Here is a 19,030-nt window from a genome sequence, read left to right as displayed (position 1 = left end):
TATATATATGTGTATGTGTGGTATGTGTGTATATGTGTGTGTATGTGTGTGCATATGTGTGTGTCTGTATGTATATATATGTGTATGTGTGGTGTGTGTGTATGTGTGTATATGTGTGTGTATGTGTGTGTATATGTGTGTATATGTGTATGTGTGTATTATGTATTATGTATATATATATGTGTATGTGTGGTATGTGTGTATATGTGTGTATGTTTGTATATGTGTGTATGTGTGTATATGTGTATGTATGTATTATGTATATATATGTGTATGTGTGTATATGTGTGTGTATATGTGTGTATATGTGTGTATATGTGTATGTGTGTATGTATATATATGTGTGTATGTGTGTATGTGTATGTGTGTGTATGTGTGTATGTATATGTGTGTGTATATGTGTATGTATATATGCATATACTCTTTCTATAAGTACCACTCCTCTAGAGAACCCTGACTAGTACACCTTCTGAACTCTTATTCTTCTGAGGATTGTTCTCCTGATGTCCTGAGAGCTGTGACATTCATTGGCAGCATTTGGTTGAAATCATTTCACTACCACTAGCTGAAAGATTCCACCATCCTACTCAGCTGCTCCCCTGTGGTGGCCTTCTATTCTCCGGTTAGAAGTATTATTACCAGCTGAATAAGTCCTCTCCATTTGTTCAATCCTGCCTATCTAACTACTTCACTTTTGGAGTGGGCAAGTCAACAGAATTCAGAAGGACTGACTGTCTCAACACCACAGGTCTTAAAGAGGAGGAGACTGAGGAACATGCAAACATGTTTATCTTTGTGTGTTATTGTCACACAGTGTTGCTTATTTAAAAAAGCTTTGACTTCTGGGTCTGGGTCTTAGAATTTGTGTTCTTTCTTAGCCATGGATTGCAGTTTTTCCTTTAACTATTCTACAATGGACTGTCAGGACACCTGAAGACCATCCCTGGTTATCTATGTTCACAAAGGAGTTGGCATGTCAGAGACTCCACCTTAGCATAGATCTCACAGACACACAGTTGAGGACTCACACCTTAGCATAGGTCTCACACACAGTTGAGGATTCACACCTTAGTGTAGATCTCACAGACACACAGAGGAGGATTCACACTCAGATATAAGGCAAGGGCTTGACTACTAGGAGGAAAAATCCCAAATCACTTTGCCAGTCCGCAGGGATCACATGTAGAAACCTTTGTGTCTTTAGGACCTTCCTAGAAATTCGGCTGCCTCATTAACAGACAACACAGGAATCGACTTCTGCTCTCCGAAGGTGAATGAGTGGTGTGCTGTCACCTCCCCTATGGATGTAAGAGTGTGAACAGCCAGGTCTGAAGTGCAGTGAAGGCATTCATGGTGTTCCTCACTCAACACACCATTGTTTTCTGCTGACCGCATGCCACAAACCATCCAACACCAATGTCCCATGCCACAGACCATCCAACACCAATGTCCCATGTCACAGACCATTCAATACCAATGTTCCATCTCACAGACCATTCAACACCAATGTTCCATGTCACAGACCATGCAACACCAGTGTCCCAAGCAGGTTCAGGCTGACCGACATCACTGCAGGCTCCTACAGATGTTCGCCCATCAGAAAATGGACAGGAAGCAATGCAGTTTAGCCCTTTCTATATTCCTGCTTGTGGACACTCTCCACCCAGCCTCTTTGGGCTTCTGAGGCTCCACTCCATTCAGCTCTGGAAACATATTCACATGGAGCCGTGTTAGGGATTCTTCCCAGGCAGGAGCACCTCTGACCACAGTCAGATGGTGGATGTCTTATCATCCAATGGATACAATCAAAGTCCTGGGTACTGGGCTTCTCCTGGCTAACAAGGACTGGTCCAAGTAGAACTTGATGGTAGAAAGAGACCAAGAAGCAGTTCAAGGCCTCCCAGGAGTAGCGCTGTCAACTCAAACACAGCTAGAACCCTCTATGTCCCCAGGGTCAGTGTGACTAAGGATTCCCAGGTAGGGAATGACACACTCTTGTGAAAAATGTTCCCTTTGCTTGTCTTTGAATATTTAACCACTCCAAATGCTTTGCTGGGGATAAGAAGTGATGGGCAGGGCTTTTGGCTGTACACTGACTCTTTCACTGTTTCTCATCCTTGCCCATAATCACAAAAACCAGATGGACATGTTAGTGGGAGGAGCATCTTTGTGGAATCATGAAATTTTTCCTTGTATCTCCTGTTTAACCTCATAGAGATTGTATTCTCCTTGTGGATAACTATGAATGGTTTGATTTCATCTTAAAGCAATTTTACAGTTTTTTCAAGAATGTGAGCTGAGAAAATTGGGTTTTTACTCTGTTGCAACTTACTCTGTTGTCAATTGAGTAGAGAATCTGGCTCTCTCCAGTTCTCTGTGTGGATGGACATGAGCTTACTCTAGCTGAATTATGGGTATGTTGGTAATTATAAAATCTTATAACCTTATAAAACTCCAAGACGCCATGAGATGGCATGGCCCTTTAAGACAGAGAGTCGGTTTAGAATGGATGGGTTTCCTGGAGTTCTTAAGCTAGCTGTGTAGAGGGCACAGAGAGCTGTTGGGATATGGCCTAGATGAGGAATGTCCTGGTAGAAGTCACCATCTTAGGCTAGGTGAGGTGACCCAGAATGGCTGGGGGGTGCAGAGGGAGGGTACTCCCTGGTGAGAGGGGCTTAGGACCCAGTGCTTGGGAATATAGAGTTCCCCTTCTGAGAAGCCATGGATGACAGCCTACCCCTGCAGAAAACCATGGGGCCCGGGGCCAGTTGAAGACACAGTGGGTTATGAATGATATAGATGCTTTTGTCTGTCTCTCAGTAGGAAATACTTTGTCTCCACCAGATCCCCTATCACTGTGGCTACGCTTTTCATTCTTTATATACAGCCTAGGTTTATGAACACAAGTGTTTATGTGTAGAAAGAGGAAATGTGTTGCTATATTTGTGGTTGGGGTAAGGACATTCCCAAAGGCTCTGCCTGTAAATCCCTGCCTTTCACCTGTCCTCACACCCTCTCCCCCAAACCTGCCAGTGGCCACCATTCTCTATGTTGGCAAGGGTGTGGCAATTAGCCGCAGTGGGCCTTTAGTGGTGGTAGAGGGGTTGATTTGGTTGTTGATGTCAGATGCTGGTTCCCGTGCTCTCCTGTGGCAAGCAGGCTGCTTCTTGATTTTTTTCCCCTCCACTCAGCTCTTCCTCCACGGCTCCAACTCTCAAGTTCCATAAACTTCTGCTTCTGTGTCATCCTTTTAGGTTATGGAGTTGTAGGTTGAGGACGAGGGGTTTGTCCTGATGAGAGGCAGTCAAAGCTTCCACGGCAAAGGTCTGACGAAGGACTAAGACCTCTCAGGTGCCCTCTCAAGGCCCTGCTCACCTCAAGGTAATGCTGACAGTACTCGTGTGATCAGACACCATGCAGACTCTCTGAACCAAAGTGTTTTCCACCCTCCTCTGGGGACACAGCACTTGTAAGTGACTGGGTCCTTTCCATTCTGTGGTTTCCAGACAGGGGAACCTTTTCTCGGTCAGCTCCTGGTGGGGACTGCTCCCAGGGAGGAGGGTGGCAGGACACGGTGAAGCATGGTTGTGTATTCTCCATTATGAGTGGGAGGATGGAAGGGCCACTGGATAATAATCAGAAGGGCAGAGGTGGGACGCAGTAAGAAACTCTCATGATCTTTCCCCTTTACAACCAGAATACTTACTGGTCACCTCGAGGCTAAGGAGTCAGCAGAGACAAGCCATGCTAGAGGACCTGAGTCAGGGAGGAGGGTCCAACCATGAGAAGAGGAAGATGGAGACCACAGCCCAGATCCATGGGGATGACAGCAAGCTTGATGAGGTTGTGGTAAGCCAGGTCAAGAAGCAGTGTGTACTGGGAAACTGTACTGGGTAGAACACTGCTTCTGGTCTTGAGATCTGTTGTTTTCTTAATACAAGTCTGGTTGGCCCTTAGGGCCAGCTCCGTGTGAGCTCACTCTCCCGAGACAAGCTCTGGCTCCACCTTTGTGATGCCTTTGAGTGGCAGGTGCAGAGATACAGAGCTGATAACACTGGACAAACATACTGGCTCCCTTCTTCTAGTTCAGGAGAAGGCGCTAGGCTTCTGGAAATGGCTCAAAATGTCAGGACATGTGCATTACCTACAGCAGGCCAGCAAACTCCCTGATCACACAGACACACACACAGACACACACACACAGACACACACAGGCACACACATAGACACACACAGACACACACAGACACACAGGCACATATAGAAACAGACACTGACATACACACACAGGCACACACACAGACACACACACAGGCACACACAGACACACAGGCATACACACAGAGACACACATAGAAACAGACACTGACCCATACACACAGAGAGACACATACACAGACACACACACACATAGAAACAGACACTGACACACACAGACACACACATATACAGACACACACAGAGACACACACAGGCACATACACAGACATACACAGACACACACACAGGCACACACAGACACACAGGCACATACACAGACACACATAGAAACAGACACTGACACATACACACAAAGAGACACATACACAGACACACACACATAGAAACAGACACTGACATACACACACACACACGGGCTTTCACGCATCCAGTCCCTTGTCCCATGGAAGGCTGGACTGTAACCTCTCTTATGCTCTGATCTCATTTGTTCTCAGAACAAGGCTGCAGCTTCCCCTAGGGCAACTGAAGAAGTCCACGGAAAACCTGATGTGTGAACTGTGTCTTCCAGTAGTTGTTAGAGAGCTAGGAAGACACACGTCACAGCATATCCGAGGGCTTGCTGTGGGCATTGACGATATAGTGACAGGGCTACCATGACCTTAGTGTAGACACTGTTTAGTTAGCACTAGGTCCTTCCCTAAACATACCTCATGTTTTGTCAATACTAAGTCATGCTACAAACCTGGGAGGGGTATGAGGTCCTTCCTTACTTTATAGAAGGTGGCCTGTGAGTATCACAAAGCCTGCACTCAGTGGCCACAGCATGAAACCCAGAACTTTTGACTGAATGTGTGAGGATCTCGTTGTAATAAGGAACTCAGAGGCTACAGAAGTCACCAAGTAGCCAACAGGAACCCGATGACGCAGAGGTTGGGGCCTTGGTCCATGGTCCTCACGGAGCACATGAGAGAAAGGAATGTTCTTTCTGAGGCATGAGAGGACCCTTCAAGATTTCAAAGATTCTTTTCATAGAAGATTCATATTCTAGATCTCTCTCAGAAAGCAAAGGCAGGGATGGGTGTAAGGATGGAGCAGAGGGTTTACATCCACAGGCAGAACAGATTGCAGTGTGTGGAGCTGGCTTGGGGAATCTTTAGGAACAACACCCTACTTCTGGGTGCCCCACACTGTGTTAGATTCCTAATGTGTACGGAGGGGCAGGATGCAAGTTCCTGGTCACAGATGTCACATAGCACTGTTGAAGAGAGATGGAGGGGCACAGGCAGCACATGTATCAGACTATCTATCCCACAGAGAACATCACAAGGTCACAGGGTTATCTTCTTAAGGGAATGGTCAGGAAATGGTGGTTTTATGATGGGGTGGTGGAGCAGGAATCCTGAGTTTTCAGGCATCCCTGAATCTTACCTTTGTAAGGAATTTGACCCCAAGTCACTGACATATTGTTCACCCCTCTTAGTTTGAATCGCAAATGTCCTGCCAAAGATGCGTTACACTGTTCCACCTGGCTGGTCCTGTTGGTAGGCAGCAGAGCCTAAGGCAGGAGTAAGTTAGTCAGGTTACTAGGGATATGCCCTTGCAAGGGTTACTGAGACCCCAGCCCATTCTACTGCATCTCTCTCTCTCTCTCTCTCTCTCTCTCTCTCTCTCTCTCTCTCTCTCTCTCTCTCTCTCTCTGAGTGTGTGTGTCTGTCTGTCTGTCTCTCTCTTTCTCTCTCTGTCTCTATGTGTGTGTGTCTGCCTCTGTCTCTCTCTTTCTCTGTCTCTCTGTGTATGTGTCTGTCTCTTTCTGTCTCTGTCTCTCTTTCTCTTTCTGTCTCTCTGTGTATATGTCTGTCTCTTTCTGTCTCTCTCTCCCCTCACTCCTCTTCCCCCTCTCTTTTCTCTCCTCTCTCTTCTCCTCTTTCTGTCTTTTTGTTTCTCTGTCTCTCTGTGTCTATCTGTCTCTGTGTCTCTCTGTTTCTGTTTGTCTCTGTCTCTCTGTCCCTCTCTGTTTCTGTCTCTCTGTCTCTCTCTGTCTCTCTGTCTCTCTGTCTCTGTCTCTCTCTCTCTCTCTCTCTCTCTCTCTCTCTCTCTCTCTCTCTCTCTCTCACACACACACACACACACAGACACACACACACACCCCTTAGGACTAACGTTTCCCAAAGAGTCTCCTTGGACCTCTGCTGGGATAACTTCTTTGATACTGAGCAGGAAATCCTTGGTGAACTGACAGGACAAAAGACAAGCCTTAGAGGGTCTGGGGCAGCAGCTGATGGAAAAAGCATTAGCTGTAGGGAAAGGAGTTCCTGGACCGGGCTTTGAAAGTCCCAGTGGCATCTCCAGGTGATAGATATGACTGTCCTGCGATTGGCAGAGGCCTAAGAGCATGTCCTTACTCAATTCTTAACATTTGCCACCAGCTCCTCAATCCTCAAGCGTACAAATCGTGTGGGAGTGGCTGATGTGGGCGTATCGTGATACCTGTTATGTGCATAATTGAATGTACAACACACATACACACATACACAGAGAGACAGAGAGACAGAGACAGAGACAGAGACAGAGAGAGAACCTAGTGACATCTTACAAGTAATATCATCAGTGATGGGCAGTCTCCACACTCAGATAATAATGCAAAGTCATTTTATTTCAGCTCTCAGGTGGGGGAGGGGAGAGAAGCAGGCCCAGAGAGGTTAGGTGGCCTCTCTCTGAGGTCTCCCAACAAGGAAGTCAGGACAGTCGTGTGTTTTATAAAGTGTGATGCTGTGAGGCGGGGGGAGGGGGCGTATCAGCTGGTCAGGTCAAGGTGTTCCCCTGAGGAATCAGCCATGTGATAGGCCTAGTATAAAAAGGGAGTTTATTGGCTGGAAGGGAAGGAGACCTGGGGAAGGAAGTAGAGGCAGAGAAAGAGGACAGAGAAGGACAGAAAGGAGAGAAGAGAGGAAGAGAGAGAGGGGGGAAGAGACCAGCTGGGGATGGGGTAGGAGAGAGGAAACGGGGAAGAGGGAAGGGGAGAGAAAGAAGTGGTCTTCTTATATGTCTGGTTCCTGCCTAGTACCCAGAGGGCGGAGATGCAAGCTGTTGCTAGGTAACTGTTGGGTGGAGCCTATAGGACATGCCAACAAGGACTGGGTCTCAACATTTTTTCAAACTCCTAGTGGTAGCTCTTTTTCAACTGCCACTGAGGAGGCTGAGGAAGAAAAGTGGATTTCTCTTACAGAAATGTGCTAGCACTGATTGTACCTCACCATCCAGTAGATGTAGTTGGGGTGTGTAGAATAACTCACAGTTGACACACTTGGTGACAATGACTGGAGCTATGAACATCCGTTTTCTCTTTGGAGATGGACAGTGTCCCACGGGTCCACAATCTCTCAGGTTGGGGTGGGGGGAGGACTCTATTTGGGGGTTGGTACACCTGCAGGTTGTCTGATAAGTGCCTGTCACGCTCTTCCCACCCCAGGGGCTGCAGAAGCAGATCTGTGATCTTGGGACAGAGCTCACAAGGCAATCATCTTGGTGGTGTGTAGCTCACAAAGACCTCCAAAGCCAGATCGATGCTCTGATAAAGGAGAACCAGGAGATTCGTGCAGAACTGAAGACCTTGAAGAAGCAGGATTCGGAGGCCACCAAAACCTCTACAGGCTCGCTAGCCCCGGCAAGGACATCCAAAACTCTGGTACAGCAGACTTTCTGCATTACAGAGATAACACAGCACCCTCCCAGGCAGTCACACTATCTTCAGTGGGTACCCCAGAAGGGCTTAACTGTCTGTCAATCATAAACCACACAGCACTGACAGTAAATTTTGACTCAGCCTTCCTATGAGCCCGGGGGAGAGCATGTCTCCACCCTGTCTCCAGGACACTCACAGGCTCTGATGGAACAGCTTCGCACCAGGCCACCTCAGGAATCCAGGTTCCTACTTTATCTTAATTGATAGACTAGATCCTGTCATTAACTCCACCCAGGCACAGGAGTGGGGGGTGGTGTGGGGAGGGGAGTAGGACTTAGAGCCAACCTTGTAACTCAGTGACTGGGAGCTGACTGCTGCCACGGGTAGAAGCTGAGAGGGGTTCTGTGAGAGACTTAACATCACCTCTGCTATCATGTTTCCGCTACCCCTTGCTAACGCTAAGTGGATATGTATAACTCCAAATCTTCAGATGTCAGGCTTTCCTCACTGTGAGGTAATCGCTTGGGGAGTTCTTAAATGCTGACTGACTGTGCAGGATGCCAGTCCTCACGTGACCGCGGGTAGGAACAGCATCTGCACCACAAACACATTATCTTTGAACAACAACAACAGAAACAACAAAGAGCAAGGCTGTGAGAGCCACACTTTTTGTCCAGGGATGTCGTAGTCAAGCGAGGTTCTAGGAGTGAGGTCAGAAAGTCGGCCACGTGTATACGTGTGTGTGTGTGTGTGTGTGTGTGTGTGTGTGTGTGTGTGTGTGTGTGTGTGAAGCTGTAAGTCAGCACTGTTCACACTGCCCTTCTTCTTCAGGGAAGAGTGTGTGCAACTTAAAATACCCACCCCACACTTGTAGATAGTCTCCAAAGAAGGAAGTCCTGTATCTCAGGATACACTCTCCCCCTTTCCACCTTCCCCCTCCTCTCTCCCCTCCCTTCTCCCCTCCCCTCCTATTTCCCCTTTCCTCTCCCCCTCCCTCACTTCCTCTCACTCTCTCTCTTCCTTTTTCTCTCTCTCTCACTTGCCTGTGCACGCGCACACACACAGAGAAGAAATTTAAATGGATATACCATATAATGCAAAAGACAATACCCCAACTAGACATCTTACTCTACCAGATAAATCCTGCAGTGGCAGGAATGGTTTACATCTTGTTGAGTCATTGGCCAGAGGGTCCCATGGAACTCCCCAGACATAACAGGCTATAGCGAAGACTATTGGCTGCTCTCTACAAACTGATTTTGTAAGGCTCTAATTTCGGAAGACAGAGTTTCCTCACTGAAATGGAGAAATCAAGCTGTTAGCCACTAGAAGCTTCACCTAGTGTGCATGATGCTATGGGGAGATAGGTAATCGCCAATAGCACCCATTACGAACCCACTCACCTAAAACGGAGACCTGTCCACAAGACATATCAGTGCAATCATGGCATAAATATTATGGGAATAACCAGCCACTTCTTTATTGAATTTAATTTATTGAATTTAATCTGTTGAATTTAAGGACCACTCCAAGAGATAGAGCCCATACCCAACACTGCTAAACTGGCCAAGAAACTGAGACTAGATAGGTTATGAGCTGAGGAGAAAACCAAATAGAATTATTCTGCTATCATATCAATAAATATCAATAAAGTGAGTCCTGATAACACATTGCTACACCCATAGATCAGTGCCAGCTTGGCCCTCACCAGAGGCATTTCTTCTTGCATAGACGGTAATTAACATAGAAAAACACAAGTGAACAGTGTGAAGAGAGAGGCTTTGAGGCACCTGGTCCTAGAAGGGTTATCTTCCTCAAACCCCTCCCCCTCCCCCTTCCACAGAAACAGCATCATCCAGACACAACAAGGCTGACACACTACGAACTCACAGAGACTGCAACACACACTAAGACCTGCACGGGTTCAAATTGAATAAAATCCCAGCAGTAAGAAGGGGAAGTGGACACAAGGGAGCCTCCTTAACTGAGAGGCTATTTACAAATGATACCTCCTGGGAAAGAGAAAATTCAAGTTCTTCAGTGTGTGGGAGGGGATACTCTATTAACTGCGCTTCCAGGAAGTCCTTGTAGTAGAGCAACACAAAACAGATCCCATGTCTTGTTTGGTTGTTTAGGTTTCTGTTTTTGTTGTTGTTTTTTCCTTTGTGTGTGCATGTGTTTGTGTGTTGTGGTGGTGGCAGTGGTGGGGGTTTTATTATTGTTGTTTTTTTCTTTTTATCTATTTCGAATTTTCATTTGTTTGCTTTTTGTTTTGTTGTATTTTGTTGTTTTTGAGATGGATGGATGGATAGACAGACAGACAGACAGACAGACAGACAGACAGACAGACAGAGAGAACATGAAGTATTGCAGTAGGGAGGTGGAGAGGGGCTGAGAGGACCTGGGGGAAAGGAAAAACTATAATCAAAAGATATTATATATAAAAAATTTTAAATAGACATTGTTAGCTTGTGTATTTTCCACTTCCCTACATGCTCAGCTGAAGTTGCGTAATGTAAGGACAGGAGAGTTAGAGTTGTTTAGTCTTAGTCTTGGGGTCCTGTGATGGTTTGGAACTGAGGTCAGAGAGAAGAAGGAAGCACTCACAGGTCACAGAAATCCCACCAGCCTGGACGGAATCCAGTGCTAACTCTCCTAACTCAAGCCATTACTAAGAGATCCCAGCCTTAGTGAGCTGTTTAAAATGTGTCCCTCCCTCACTGTGCCCTTTAAGCCTGCCAGCCCCTGCCTGCCTATGGTTTGCACCTGTGGCCTTTCTGCATGCACTCCTCTGTACCATGCTTCTGCTGCTAGTTTGGGGGCCATAGCAGAAGAGAGTAGGTGTAATCAATAATCTGAATGCAGCAAGACTGCTTAGCAGAGCTATGTGTGCACAAGGGGAGTACTTTTAAAAAATAGGACAAAGGCTAGAAACTTTTTTTTAAAATTTGTTAAGTGTGTTTTATGCCCTTTAAGCACTGTAGTATCAAACCCACTCTAGATGACAAACTGTGACCCCTTTGTGTATTGCCATCTACAGAGGGCAGCGGTTCTGAACTAAGACTGTGGTGGAGGGCATGCTGAGTAACTGAGAAACGCAGGGTTGCCCTAGTCCGGGCTGTGGGGTAGCAGATGTGTGGCTTAATCGGGACATCGGGACAGTGCCGCTGATGCTAATACAGATCCCCCGCATGTGTTTGCAGCCAGTGTATATACAGATAGAAGCAATAGATTCCGAGAGAACAACATCATGGGATGAAAGAGATGATATACCTTCCGGAAGTCCTCAGAACGGAAGTACAATGGCTACCGGTGGAACAGACTCCCTGGACGAAAGACTGTCTTTTACATCTTTAGATGAAAAGGTAACCTTGGGAGCTTGCACTGTTTGTGTAGAGTCTATCTCTCCCTCTCCTGGACATCCCTCACTTAGTTACTCAAAATGAACTCAGGAATTTGTTAAACATGACGATGTTTCTATAGATTAGAAAAAAAAACTGTCTGCATATTTGCCTTCAGTGCTAAAATAAGATTAGAGTGGCAGGGTTTTTTTTTTTTAACCTTGTGTATGGGTGGGGGTTTTCTACATTGCATCAATTGCCTGAATCCAGGGAATAGAGCCCAGTGCTCTTGATAGAGCCTGAGAAGTGTCTGAGGCATCTGAGAGCTGACGTGACTGTGCACAGCACCTGGTCAATGGGCTGGGGGCAATGCTGGAGGAAATGACATGCTGGCTTTGTGACTCTGTCTGTACCCAGGTTATACACATGTCTTCCAAATTTCTGCGAAGAGGCTTCAGCAGAATGTCACCAGAACCACTTTCTGACAGCACATTCCTGGACACAGAGTCAGTGGCTGGTGAGAAGAGAGGGGAGCAGGGGTCCAGTCCCTGCTGGCTGTTCCCTGGGAGGCGGCCATTAAGATCTGGGATGTAGCATGTGGGTGAGGCCTCAAGAACTTCCTGGGTTCTAGCCATTTTCTGATTCCAACTTGAGCTCCTCCGTCTGTCTTGGTAACCTCTGCCAACACCTTTGCGGAGCCCAGGCTGGCTCTCCAGGGCCATCCTCAGCCCTGACTGATGACATTACCCACCTGTGGTACCTGTCCCTCCCCAGCACTTGCCTGACCTCCCTCTGAGCTTAAGCTGTTCATCCAAGCCTACAGCTTCTCCTGTCCCTGTGGGTTCCACCTACAGGTTCTGAGTACCCCACAACAGTAGGAAGAATGCTCCCCTCCAGCTGCTGCCAGAGGTGGCCATATCACACTCTCTGTGCTCTTGGGCCTGCTCCTGCATGTGTGTGTGCATGACCTCTGCCTAGGAGCCTTTGCACAGAGCCTTGGCTGCTGTGGTCAGCTGCACCCCTTGTGGGCAGAGAGAACTCTCACTGACCTGTAGCCTGACTCCTACCCACCCCAGTGCATACTCCTTGTGGGTCCCCTTTGACATAGTGAACCTCAGACCCTAGTGCATGGGTAAGCACACACACACACACACACACACACACACACACACACACACACACACACACAGGTCTCTGGGGCATTTTTGTACTCTCTGTGTCTCAGTTCTGTTGCTGTGATAAAGCACCGTGACTACTACGGCAGAGTTTATTTGTTCTTCCCAGAGCATTAGCTCATAATGGCAGGTACTAGAAGCATAAAACAGTGAGCAAACTGAGAGTGAGCAAGGCTTTTTACTCTTAAAGTCAGCCCCCAAGTAATATGCTTCCTTTATCAAGGTTATACCACCTGAACCTCCTCAAACATCGCCTCTGAATGGAGACCAAATGTGCAAATGACCACACCTACCATAATCTGTGTGTTGGTTGCTTTTAACGGTCAACTTGATACAACCAAGAATCACCTCCCTCAGAAGAGAATCTTCTGAGGAGGAGTTATTTTCATCAGGTTGGCCTGTGGGCCTGTCTGTGAAGAGTTTACAAGATAACTCACTGCCTTGTGAATTGTTATAGGAAGACCCAGCCCATAGTGGGCGGCACTATTCCCTATTCGAGGGGTCCTGAATAATATAAGAAAGGAGAGAGTTAGCTGAGAGAGAGCAAGCAAGTAACCATGTAGTATTGTCTCTGCTCTTGGCTGCAGGTCTGCTGCTCTTGGTTCCTCTGTGAGTATGACCTTTCTGCCCGTTTCCAACTGCCCTGGACACACAGTGCTCCCTCCCAACTGCCCATTTCCTTCTAAGTGTCTAGTGGGCAACTGTCATGAGTTTGTAAGTTTTCTCTTCCTATGTCCACCCCCTACTGGGGCAGACACCACCCTCTGCTAGCTTAGTTGTTTGGGCCACCACAACTAGCCGACAAAGGTTGACTGTTTGCCCTCAGCACTTCCTGATTTCCACACAGTCAGCCACTGGCATTTGCACAGTGACCTCAGGAAACTTAATTCAGACTTGGAACTCTGCACTGGGACTATGACATTTTCACTGTGTGTGCTCAGTCTCTTGAAATCACCTTCTCCACTGTTTCAGATATCTGGTCCTCCAATCCAGAGACTTCGGAAGGTGAGCTTCTCCTACAGGCTCGAGCAAGCAGGGCCCTCCCTTGTTTTTCCCCGAATGCACTGTGGCTGCAGGTAGGTAGAGTTTTATCTGGTGGGGAGGCTGGGGAAGACAGACCTGGAGGTTGAGGCAGACATGGCTGCTCCCATGAGCACCGGAGGCTGTTATGGCTGCAAATGCTCCCTCAGTCTCTGAGCACACTCAGCCTTTCAAATGAGTGGAACTGGCATTCCTGTTGCCATCAGAGGACTGCTTCAGACCCATGGGCAAAGCGGGTGGAGTTTCTGTAACTTTAAGGATCGAGAAGTCAAAGTATTACTCTGTTCTTACTTGCAATGCTCAGTAAAAATGAATGGAATAGAAAAACCAAAGGTAGCAGAAATACCGTAGATCCATGGCCAGGGTCGCATCATAGCTACACAACATCTAGTAAAATAACTGCAGAACTAAGTCATTGTTTTCCATGGGAAAGATTTACTTACCGCACGGGCCATAAAGTTATTTACCATGTAAAGGTCGACAATGGGAGGATCCCCTAAAAGCAGTCAGTAACCCTTCCCAACCTAATCAGCAAAGGTAAGACAGGTTTAGTTAATCAGATTCCAGCTACTGATTCCCTCAAGGCCTCAGTAACATGCACACAGAATCAGAAATGGGTGACTGTGACCATACTCACCCCAGTCTGGATGGAGAACACCTTGACAAACACAAATGTGATCCCAAGAGTTAGCATTAATGGGCCTATGGTTTTCCCAGCATTCATGGGCCTATGGTTCTCCAAACATTGATGGGCCTATGATTCTCCCAGTATTGATGGACCTATGATTCTCCCAAGCACTGATGGACCTATGGTTCTAACAGCATTGATCAGCCTATGGTTCTCACTGCATTGATGGACCTATGGTTCTCACAGCTGGGGATAGGGACAGTGGGGGCAGTGGTTATACTCTCTTTATAGAATCTTCCAGCAAAGTCAAGAGCTTCTAAAGAAGTACCACAAACCTCAGACACTACGAAGGATGATGAGACACAGGAAAAGCGACACTCAAATGGCAAGGTAGGTTTCTGCTGCGCATGATCTTTCCCTGCCACATTCTCTGTGCTGTGTGCCCTGGGGCTATAAGCTAGTGGCTGCGACACCTCTTTAGAGCATCAACGATAACCAGCTTCATCCAGTAACAAACACCAGCTCTGTTAGGAACATCTACCCACCCCTCTGCCCTCAGAGCCTCCTAACAGCTACTTCAAGAAGCACTTTTGTCCCAGAGTGCTGTTGCCAGAGGGCTGGGGTTGCCTCAGGAAGGGTGGGAAGGGGTGAGCGGCTATGGCCCAGCTTTTTGCCAAAGCACCTTCACTTTCTCCCTCTTTTGCTGGAGAGAATCTACATTTCATTTTGTTTTTGGAACTTTGGGCTCTATAGATCTTCACCCTTGAAAGCAGAGAGTGCTTTGAGTAGATAAGCAAGGTTGCTTGGCTTCACAGCTTTTCATCGTAATCTCCTCCTCCTCTTCTCCCTCCTCCTCTCCCTCCTCCTCTCCCTCCTCCTACTCCTCTTCCTTTTCCTCCTCCTTCTTCTCCTCTTCCCTATCCTCTTCAACCTCCTCCTTTTCCCTTTACTCACCCTCTTCCTCCTCCTCTCCTTCTTCCCCTTCCTCCTCTCCCTTCCTCACTCTCTTCCTCCTCCTTTCCTCCTCATCCCCCTCTTCCCCTTCCTCTTCTTCCTCTTCTCCCTCTTCCCTCCCTCCTTTTTCTTCCTGTGCCTCCTTTTCCTCTCCCTCTTCTCCTCTTAGACAGTTCTCAGGTCTTATGTATTCAAGCTCACCATGTAGCACAATGACCTTGAACTTCTGATTCTCCAACTCCTGAGCACTGGGATTATAGGACTGTATGTACCCCGACATCCTGTTATGCAATGCTGGGGATCCCAGGGCTTCAAACTTCCTGGGAAAACAGCCTACCAACTGAGCTACGCTCCTAGACCACAAAGCCTTTCTTTAGTGTGGTTGCTTCACATGGTTGTCGAGCAAAGAAACACAGCCGAACAAAGCACAGACAAGAAGGAGGGCCATTGCTGGTTAGGCCAACAAGTTATGGACCAATCACTGGCTTGGGCTTCAGAAGCCACAGGGTATAAACGTGATAAGCAGGTGGTCCATGGCAAATAGCATTCTGCTCTGAGTTTTCTGTCTTCTAACCTAACATCAGCTGCAGTCCCCATCTCTCTGACTCCCCTTTATAGTACTGTGTCTTCTGATGTCTTACCTTGAATCTCTGTGTGCCTTGCATTGGATATGCTGAATTCTTTTCTCGTTCATTCACTCTTATATTAAAAATTCTATTTTTAGTTAAAACTTTATTATAAAAAATTTGCAATAAGAAAAGTCACACAATATAATTAACCAGACCCAAAATGTATACTTTACATATAACTTTGGCTGAGAGTCTGGCCTTTCACAGCGGAGCTGTCCCCTCAGCCCAAGTCCATACATGTCGGTGAACTCTCTACAGTTAGACAAGCCATTCCGAAGCTGTTGAGGGTCAGATTAGATTTTACATCTTGTCAAATATGTTTTCACACACGTATCTACTATGTTAAAAAAAATGAAAAAGCCATGACACAGTCTAAACTAGAAAACAATCCTTTTTATATCCTCTTAGATGGTTCATCTCCTATTTTCATAGTGAAAACTTTGAAAATCACATGATCATGCACGACTCTCTCTCAGAACTGCATTAGGCAACTTCATCATTGTATGAATGTCATAGTGACTCACCCCATCTCAATGTCCTCCATCATTCAACATGGTCTTCTGATGTGAGCAAGGGGCGAAGCAGGCATAATGGGAGAACTTGCATTGGTGTAGCAAGTTGAGGACATTTCTGCCGGTGTCTTTGTTTTCATTAACCTTTAAAGGGATGATGTTTTCTACTGAGAGCCTAGCAGTATGCATTTGGAGTTGCTTATTTACTCATTATTAATTGAAACCGTTTAGTGTTGTGTATGAGAGGAGAGGAGAAAGTGAGAAGACAGAATAAGCACAGAAGTTCATGTTTACATAGAAATCGTGCAATTGTGTTTGGCCCAGGATTTCTGGTTCATCAATGCTGGGTTGAGGGATCATACAGATTCATGGCAAATACACAGTGTCAACTTGAAGGAAGGCAGACACTGAGGAACAAATTATTGCATTTCCTAGTGATGACCACATGCAGAACAAGGATAGAGAACTCATCAGTATAGTGTGTGTGTGTGTGTGTGTGTGTGTGTGTGTGTGTGTGTGTGTGTGCATGTTTGTATATATGTGTGTAGCAGCTAGGATCCAGCGTGCCAGGCAGATGGTGGGCAGTGATTTTGAATACAAGAGGAAATAGTGGAAACATGTTCATTATGCCTGCTATAACTCTTCATCTGGGCGTTTCTGTGTGTCCATCAAGGTTGAGCGGTTGCTCAGTGATGGGCGAACTATCATCACCTTCCCCAATGGAACCAGGAAAGAGATCAGTGCTGACAAGAAGACCACCCTCATCAAGTTTTTTAATGGTGACATGAAGAAGGTCAAGTCCGATCAGAGAGTGGTGCGTGCCATGGACACACACACTTGTATTCTTTCAGAATCAGAGCCTACCCAGTGACTAGCAAACCTTTTATAGATGTGCGTTCTTTTGTTCCCCTGGTGTCAGGAGATGAGGGAAGGTGGAAGGTCAGAACTGTCTTGCTAATGAGAATTTTGTCCATGGTGTATGATGTAAGCAATCTTCATGGTCTCACCCAGTAGAGTTGCACATTAGTGGTGTTTCCACCAGCGTCCCACCCTCTGTTGTGAATTTTTTTGTTGTTATCCAGATACCCTCCCACAGACCTGAGCTAACCTACATTCTGAGAAAAAAATCCTGGAAATCCTGGGAGACTTATTTAAATGGTGACTTTCAGGAACTCATGGCCCTGGGGAGCAAAGAGATGTGTTGTGTCACCTTGGGGCATAAAGATCACAAACGTATTTCTTAGGCAGACATGGTACAAGGATGGGCAGATAAAGAGAATCGACAGGGATGAGGGAGGAGAGAGAACAGGGCTCAGTGCAAGCTGGGAGAGAACTTCCCCTGCTCTGACTCCTGCTCAGTACTGGTGACAGTAAGACCCTGAACAGCGAGCATGCCCCTCTCCAGGGCTCTCTGTCCAGGAGCTGCTGTTTCCTTCCTGTGTCTTCCGATGTGCAAAGGGAAAGCATGGCACTTACATATTGGTAGAGACAGAGGCACTCCCGACACCCATGCCTTTCAGATATAGAGATAGAGATAGAGATAGAGATAGAGATAGAGATAGAGATAGAGATAGAGGAGATAGAGATAGAGATAGAGATAGAGATAGAGATAGAGATAGAGATGATATAGAGAATGCTTAAAAATCATAGAACACAGAAGCTGTATTTCCTAGTTTGCTTTCTACTGCTACAATAAACACCACAACCAAGAACAACTTGGGAAGGAAAGGATTTCTTTGGCTTACATGTCCCCATCACAATATCGAGGGAAGTCACCATCACTGCAGAAAGCTGGTGGCAGGAGCTTAAGCAAACATGGGGGAGCGCTGCTTACTGGCTGGCTTCCCATGGCTTGCTCAGCCTGCTTATCCTAAAACTCAGAAGCACCTTTTCAGGTGTGACACCACTCACACAGTGGTCTGGACCTCATTTATCACTCATCAGGAAAATGCCCCCCAGACTTGCCTGTAGGGCAATCTAGTGGAGGGATCTTGTCAAATCGTTCCATCTTCTCAAATGACTCTAGCCTGTGCCTAGTCGACAGACGCTAACCAAAACACATTCAGATCTCAGAATCACAGATTTTCTAATGGTATGACTCTATTTAAAGACACTCCATCTTCTTTCTCCTCTTCTGTGGATAGAGAGACATGGATCCACCTCAGAGGACTGATCTGATGTGACCGGGCAGGAGTTTGAATCAGGAGTAGAGCAGTGTCTTCTGTCCACATTCTTACTTTTCAGACAACCACCCCGTTCAACCCCCTCTACCCTTGGCTGTGGCATTTTTTTTTTTTTTTTAATATCTCCTTCTTCAGATCTAGGGACTGGCCGTAGCATCGGGAGCACTCGCTCTCCTGCACCCATCACCCTCCACCCCCTTTGTAAATGTTGTCCTCCTTCCTTCTCTTTCTCCTTGGAAACTAAGGGAGACGTTGACTATCAGAAACGCCGAGGTTAAGTGGCAGCTCACAATGCTCAGGTCCATGAATTTCTAAGGCACTTGTGAGCTCTACTCCACTGGTCTGAAAACTGTGGGATTCATGGGACCCTGGGGCTCACAGCCATGTCCACCAAAACCGAGACCTCACCAGCTACAGGTCCCATGAGGTATGAAGGCCCAGCGAGTAATGAGTTAGAACAGGTACAAAACTGAGGACTGAGCTGCACCCCACAGTCTCCCTGTAACCAATGGCCTATTGTCATCCCTGGGGTGTCAGTGGCTAGCGCCACCTCCTGTGTTCCACACCTGTGGAAGCAAGCACCCAGAGATGCAGTCGGGCCTTCCTGACCTGCTGAACCTGTACTCTCAGCCACCTACGGGAAGTAATTGATCAGATTCCCTGG

The 19,030-nt window shown here is 46.8% G+C and overlaps 1 protein-coding gene across 4 annotated transcripts in view; it reads left to right on the top strand.

Annotated features, from left to right (window-relative positions):
- The first annotated feature begins 2,511 nt into the window (after window positions 1-2,511).
- Window positions 2,512-19,030, top strand: part of LOC143440020 (centrosomal P4.1-associated protein-like) — a 29,472-nt gene continuing 12,953 nt past the window's right edge. Inside the window, exons 1-9 of one of the 4 annotated variants that reach the window (XM_076926598.1) lie at window positions 2,512-2,615; window positions 3,255-3,469; window positions 3,698-3,849; window positions 7,691-7,906; window positions 11,107-11,268; window positions 11,662-11,761; window positions 13,392-13,495; window positions 14,380-14,478; window positions 16,857-16,997. In XM_076926598.1, the coding sequence (XP_076782713.1) occupies window positions 3,745-3,849; window positions 7,691-7,906; window positions 11,107-11,268; window positions 11,662-11,761; window positions 13,392-13,495; window positions 14,380-14,478; window positions 16,857-16,997 (927 nt within the window). In that variant the 5' untranslated portion in view covers window positions 2,512-2,615; window positions 3,255-3,469; window positions 3,698-3,744. The remainder of the gene's footprint in view (window positions 2,616-3,254; window positions 3,470-3,697; window positions 3,850-7,690; window positions 7,907-11,106; window positions 11,269-11,661; window positions 11,762-13,391; window positions 13,496-14,379; window positions 14,479-16,856; window positions 16,998-19,030) is intronic. The other 3 variants (XM_076926599.1, XM_076926600.1, XM_076926601.1) reach the window with 3 other exon arrangements.

The sequence above is a fragment of the Arvicanthis niloticus genome, chromosome 28 (assembly GCF_011762505.2).
Source record: "Arvicanthis niloticus isolate mArvNil1 chromosome 28, mArvNil1.pat.X, whole genome shotgun sequence".
In the NCBI taxonomy this organism is placed as follows: domain Eukaryota; kingdom Metazoa; phylum Chordata; class Mammalia; order Rodentia; family Muridae; genus Arvicanthis; species Arvicanthis niloticus.
The sequence above is the reverse complement of the archived record's forward strand: the minus strand, read 5'-3'. Positions and strand labels throughout refer to the sequence as shown.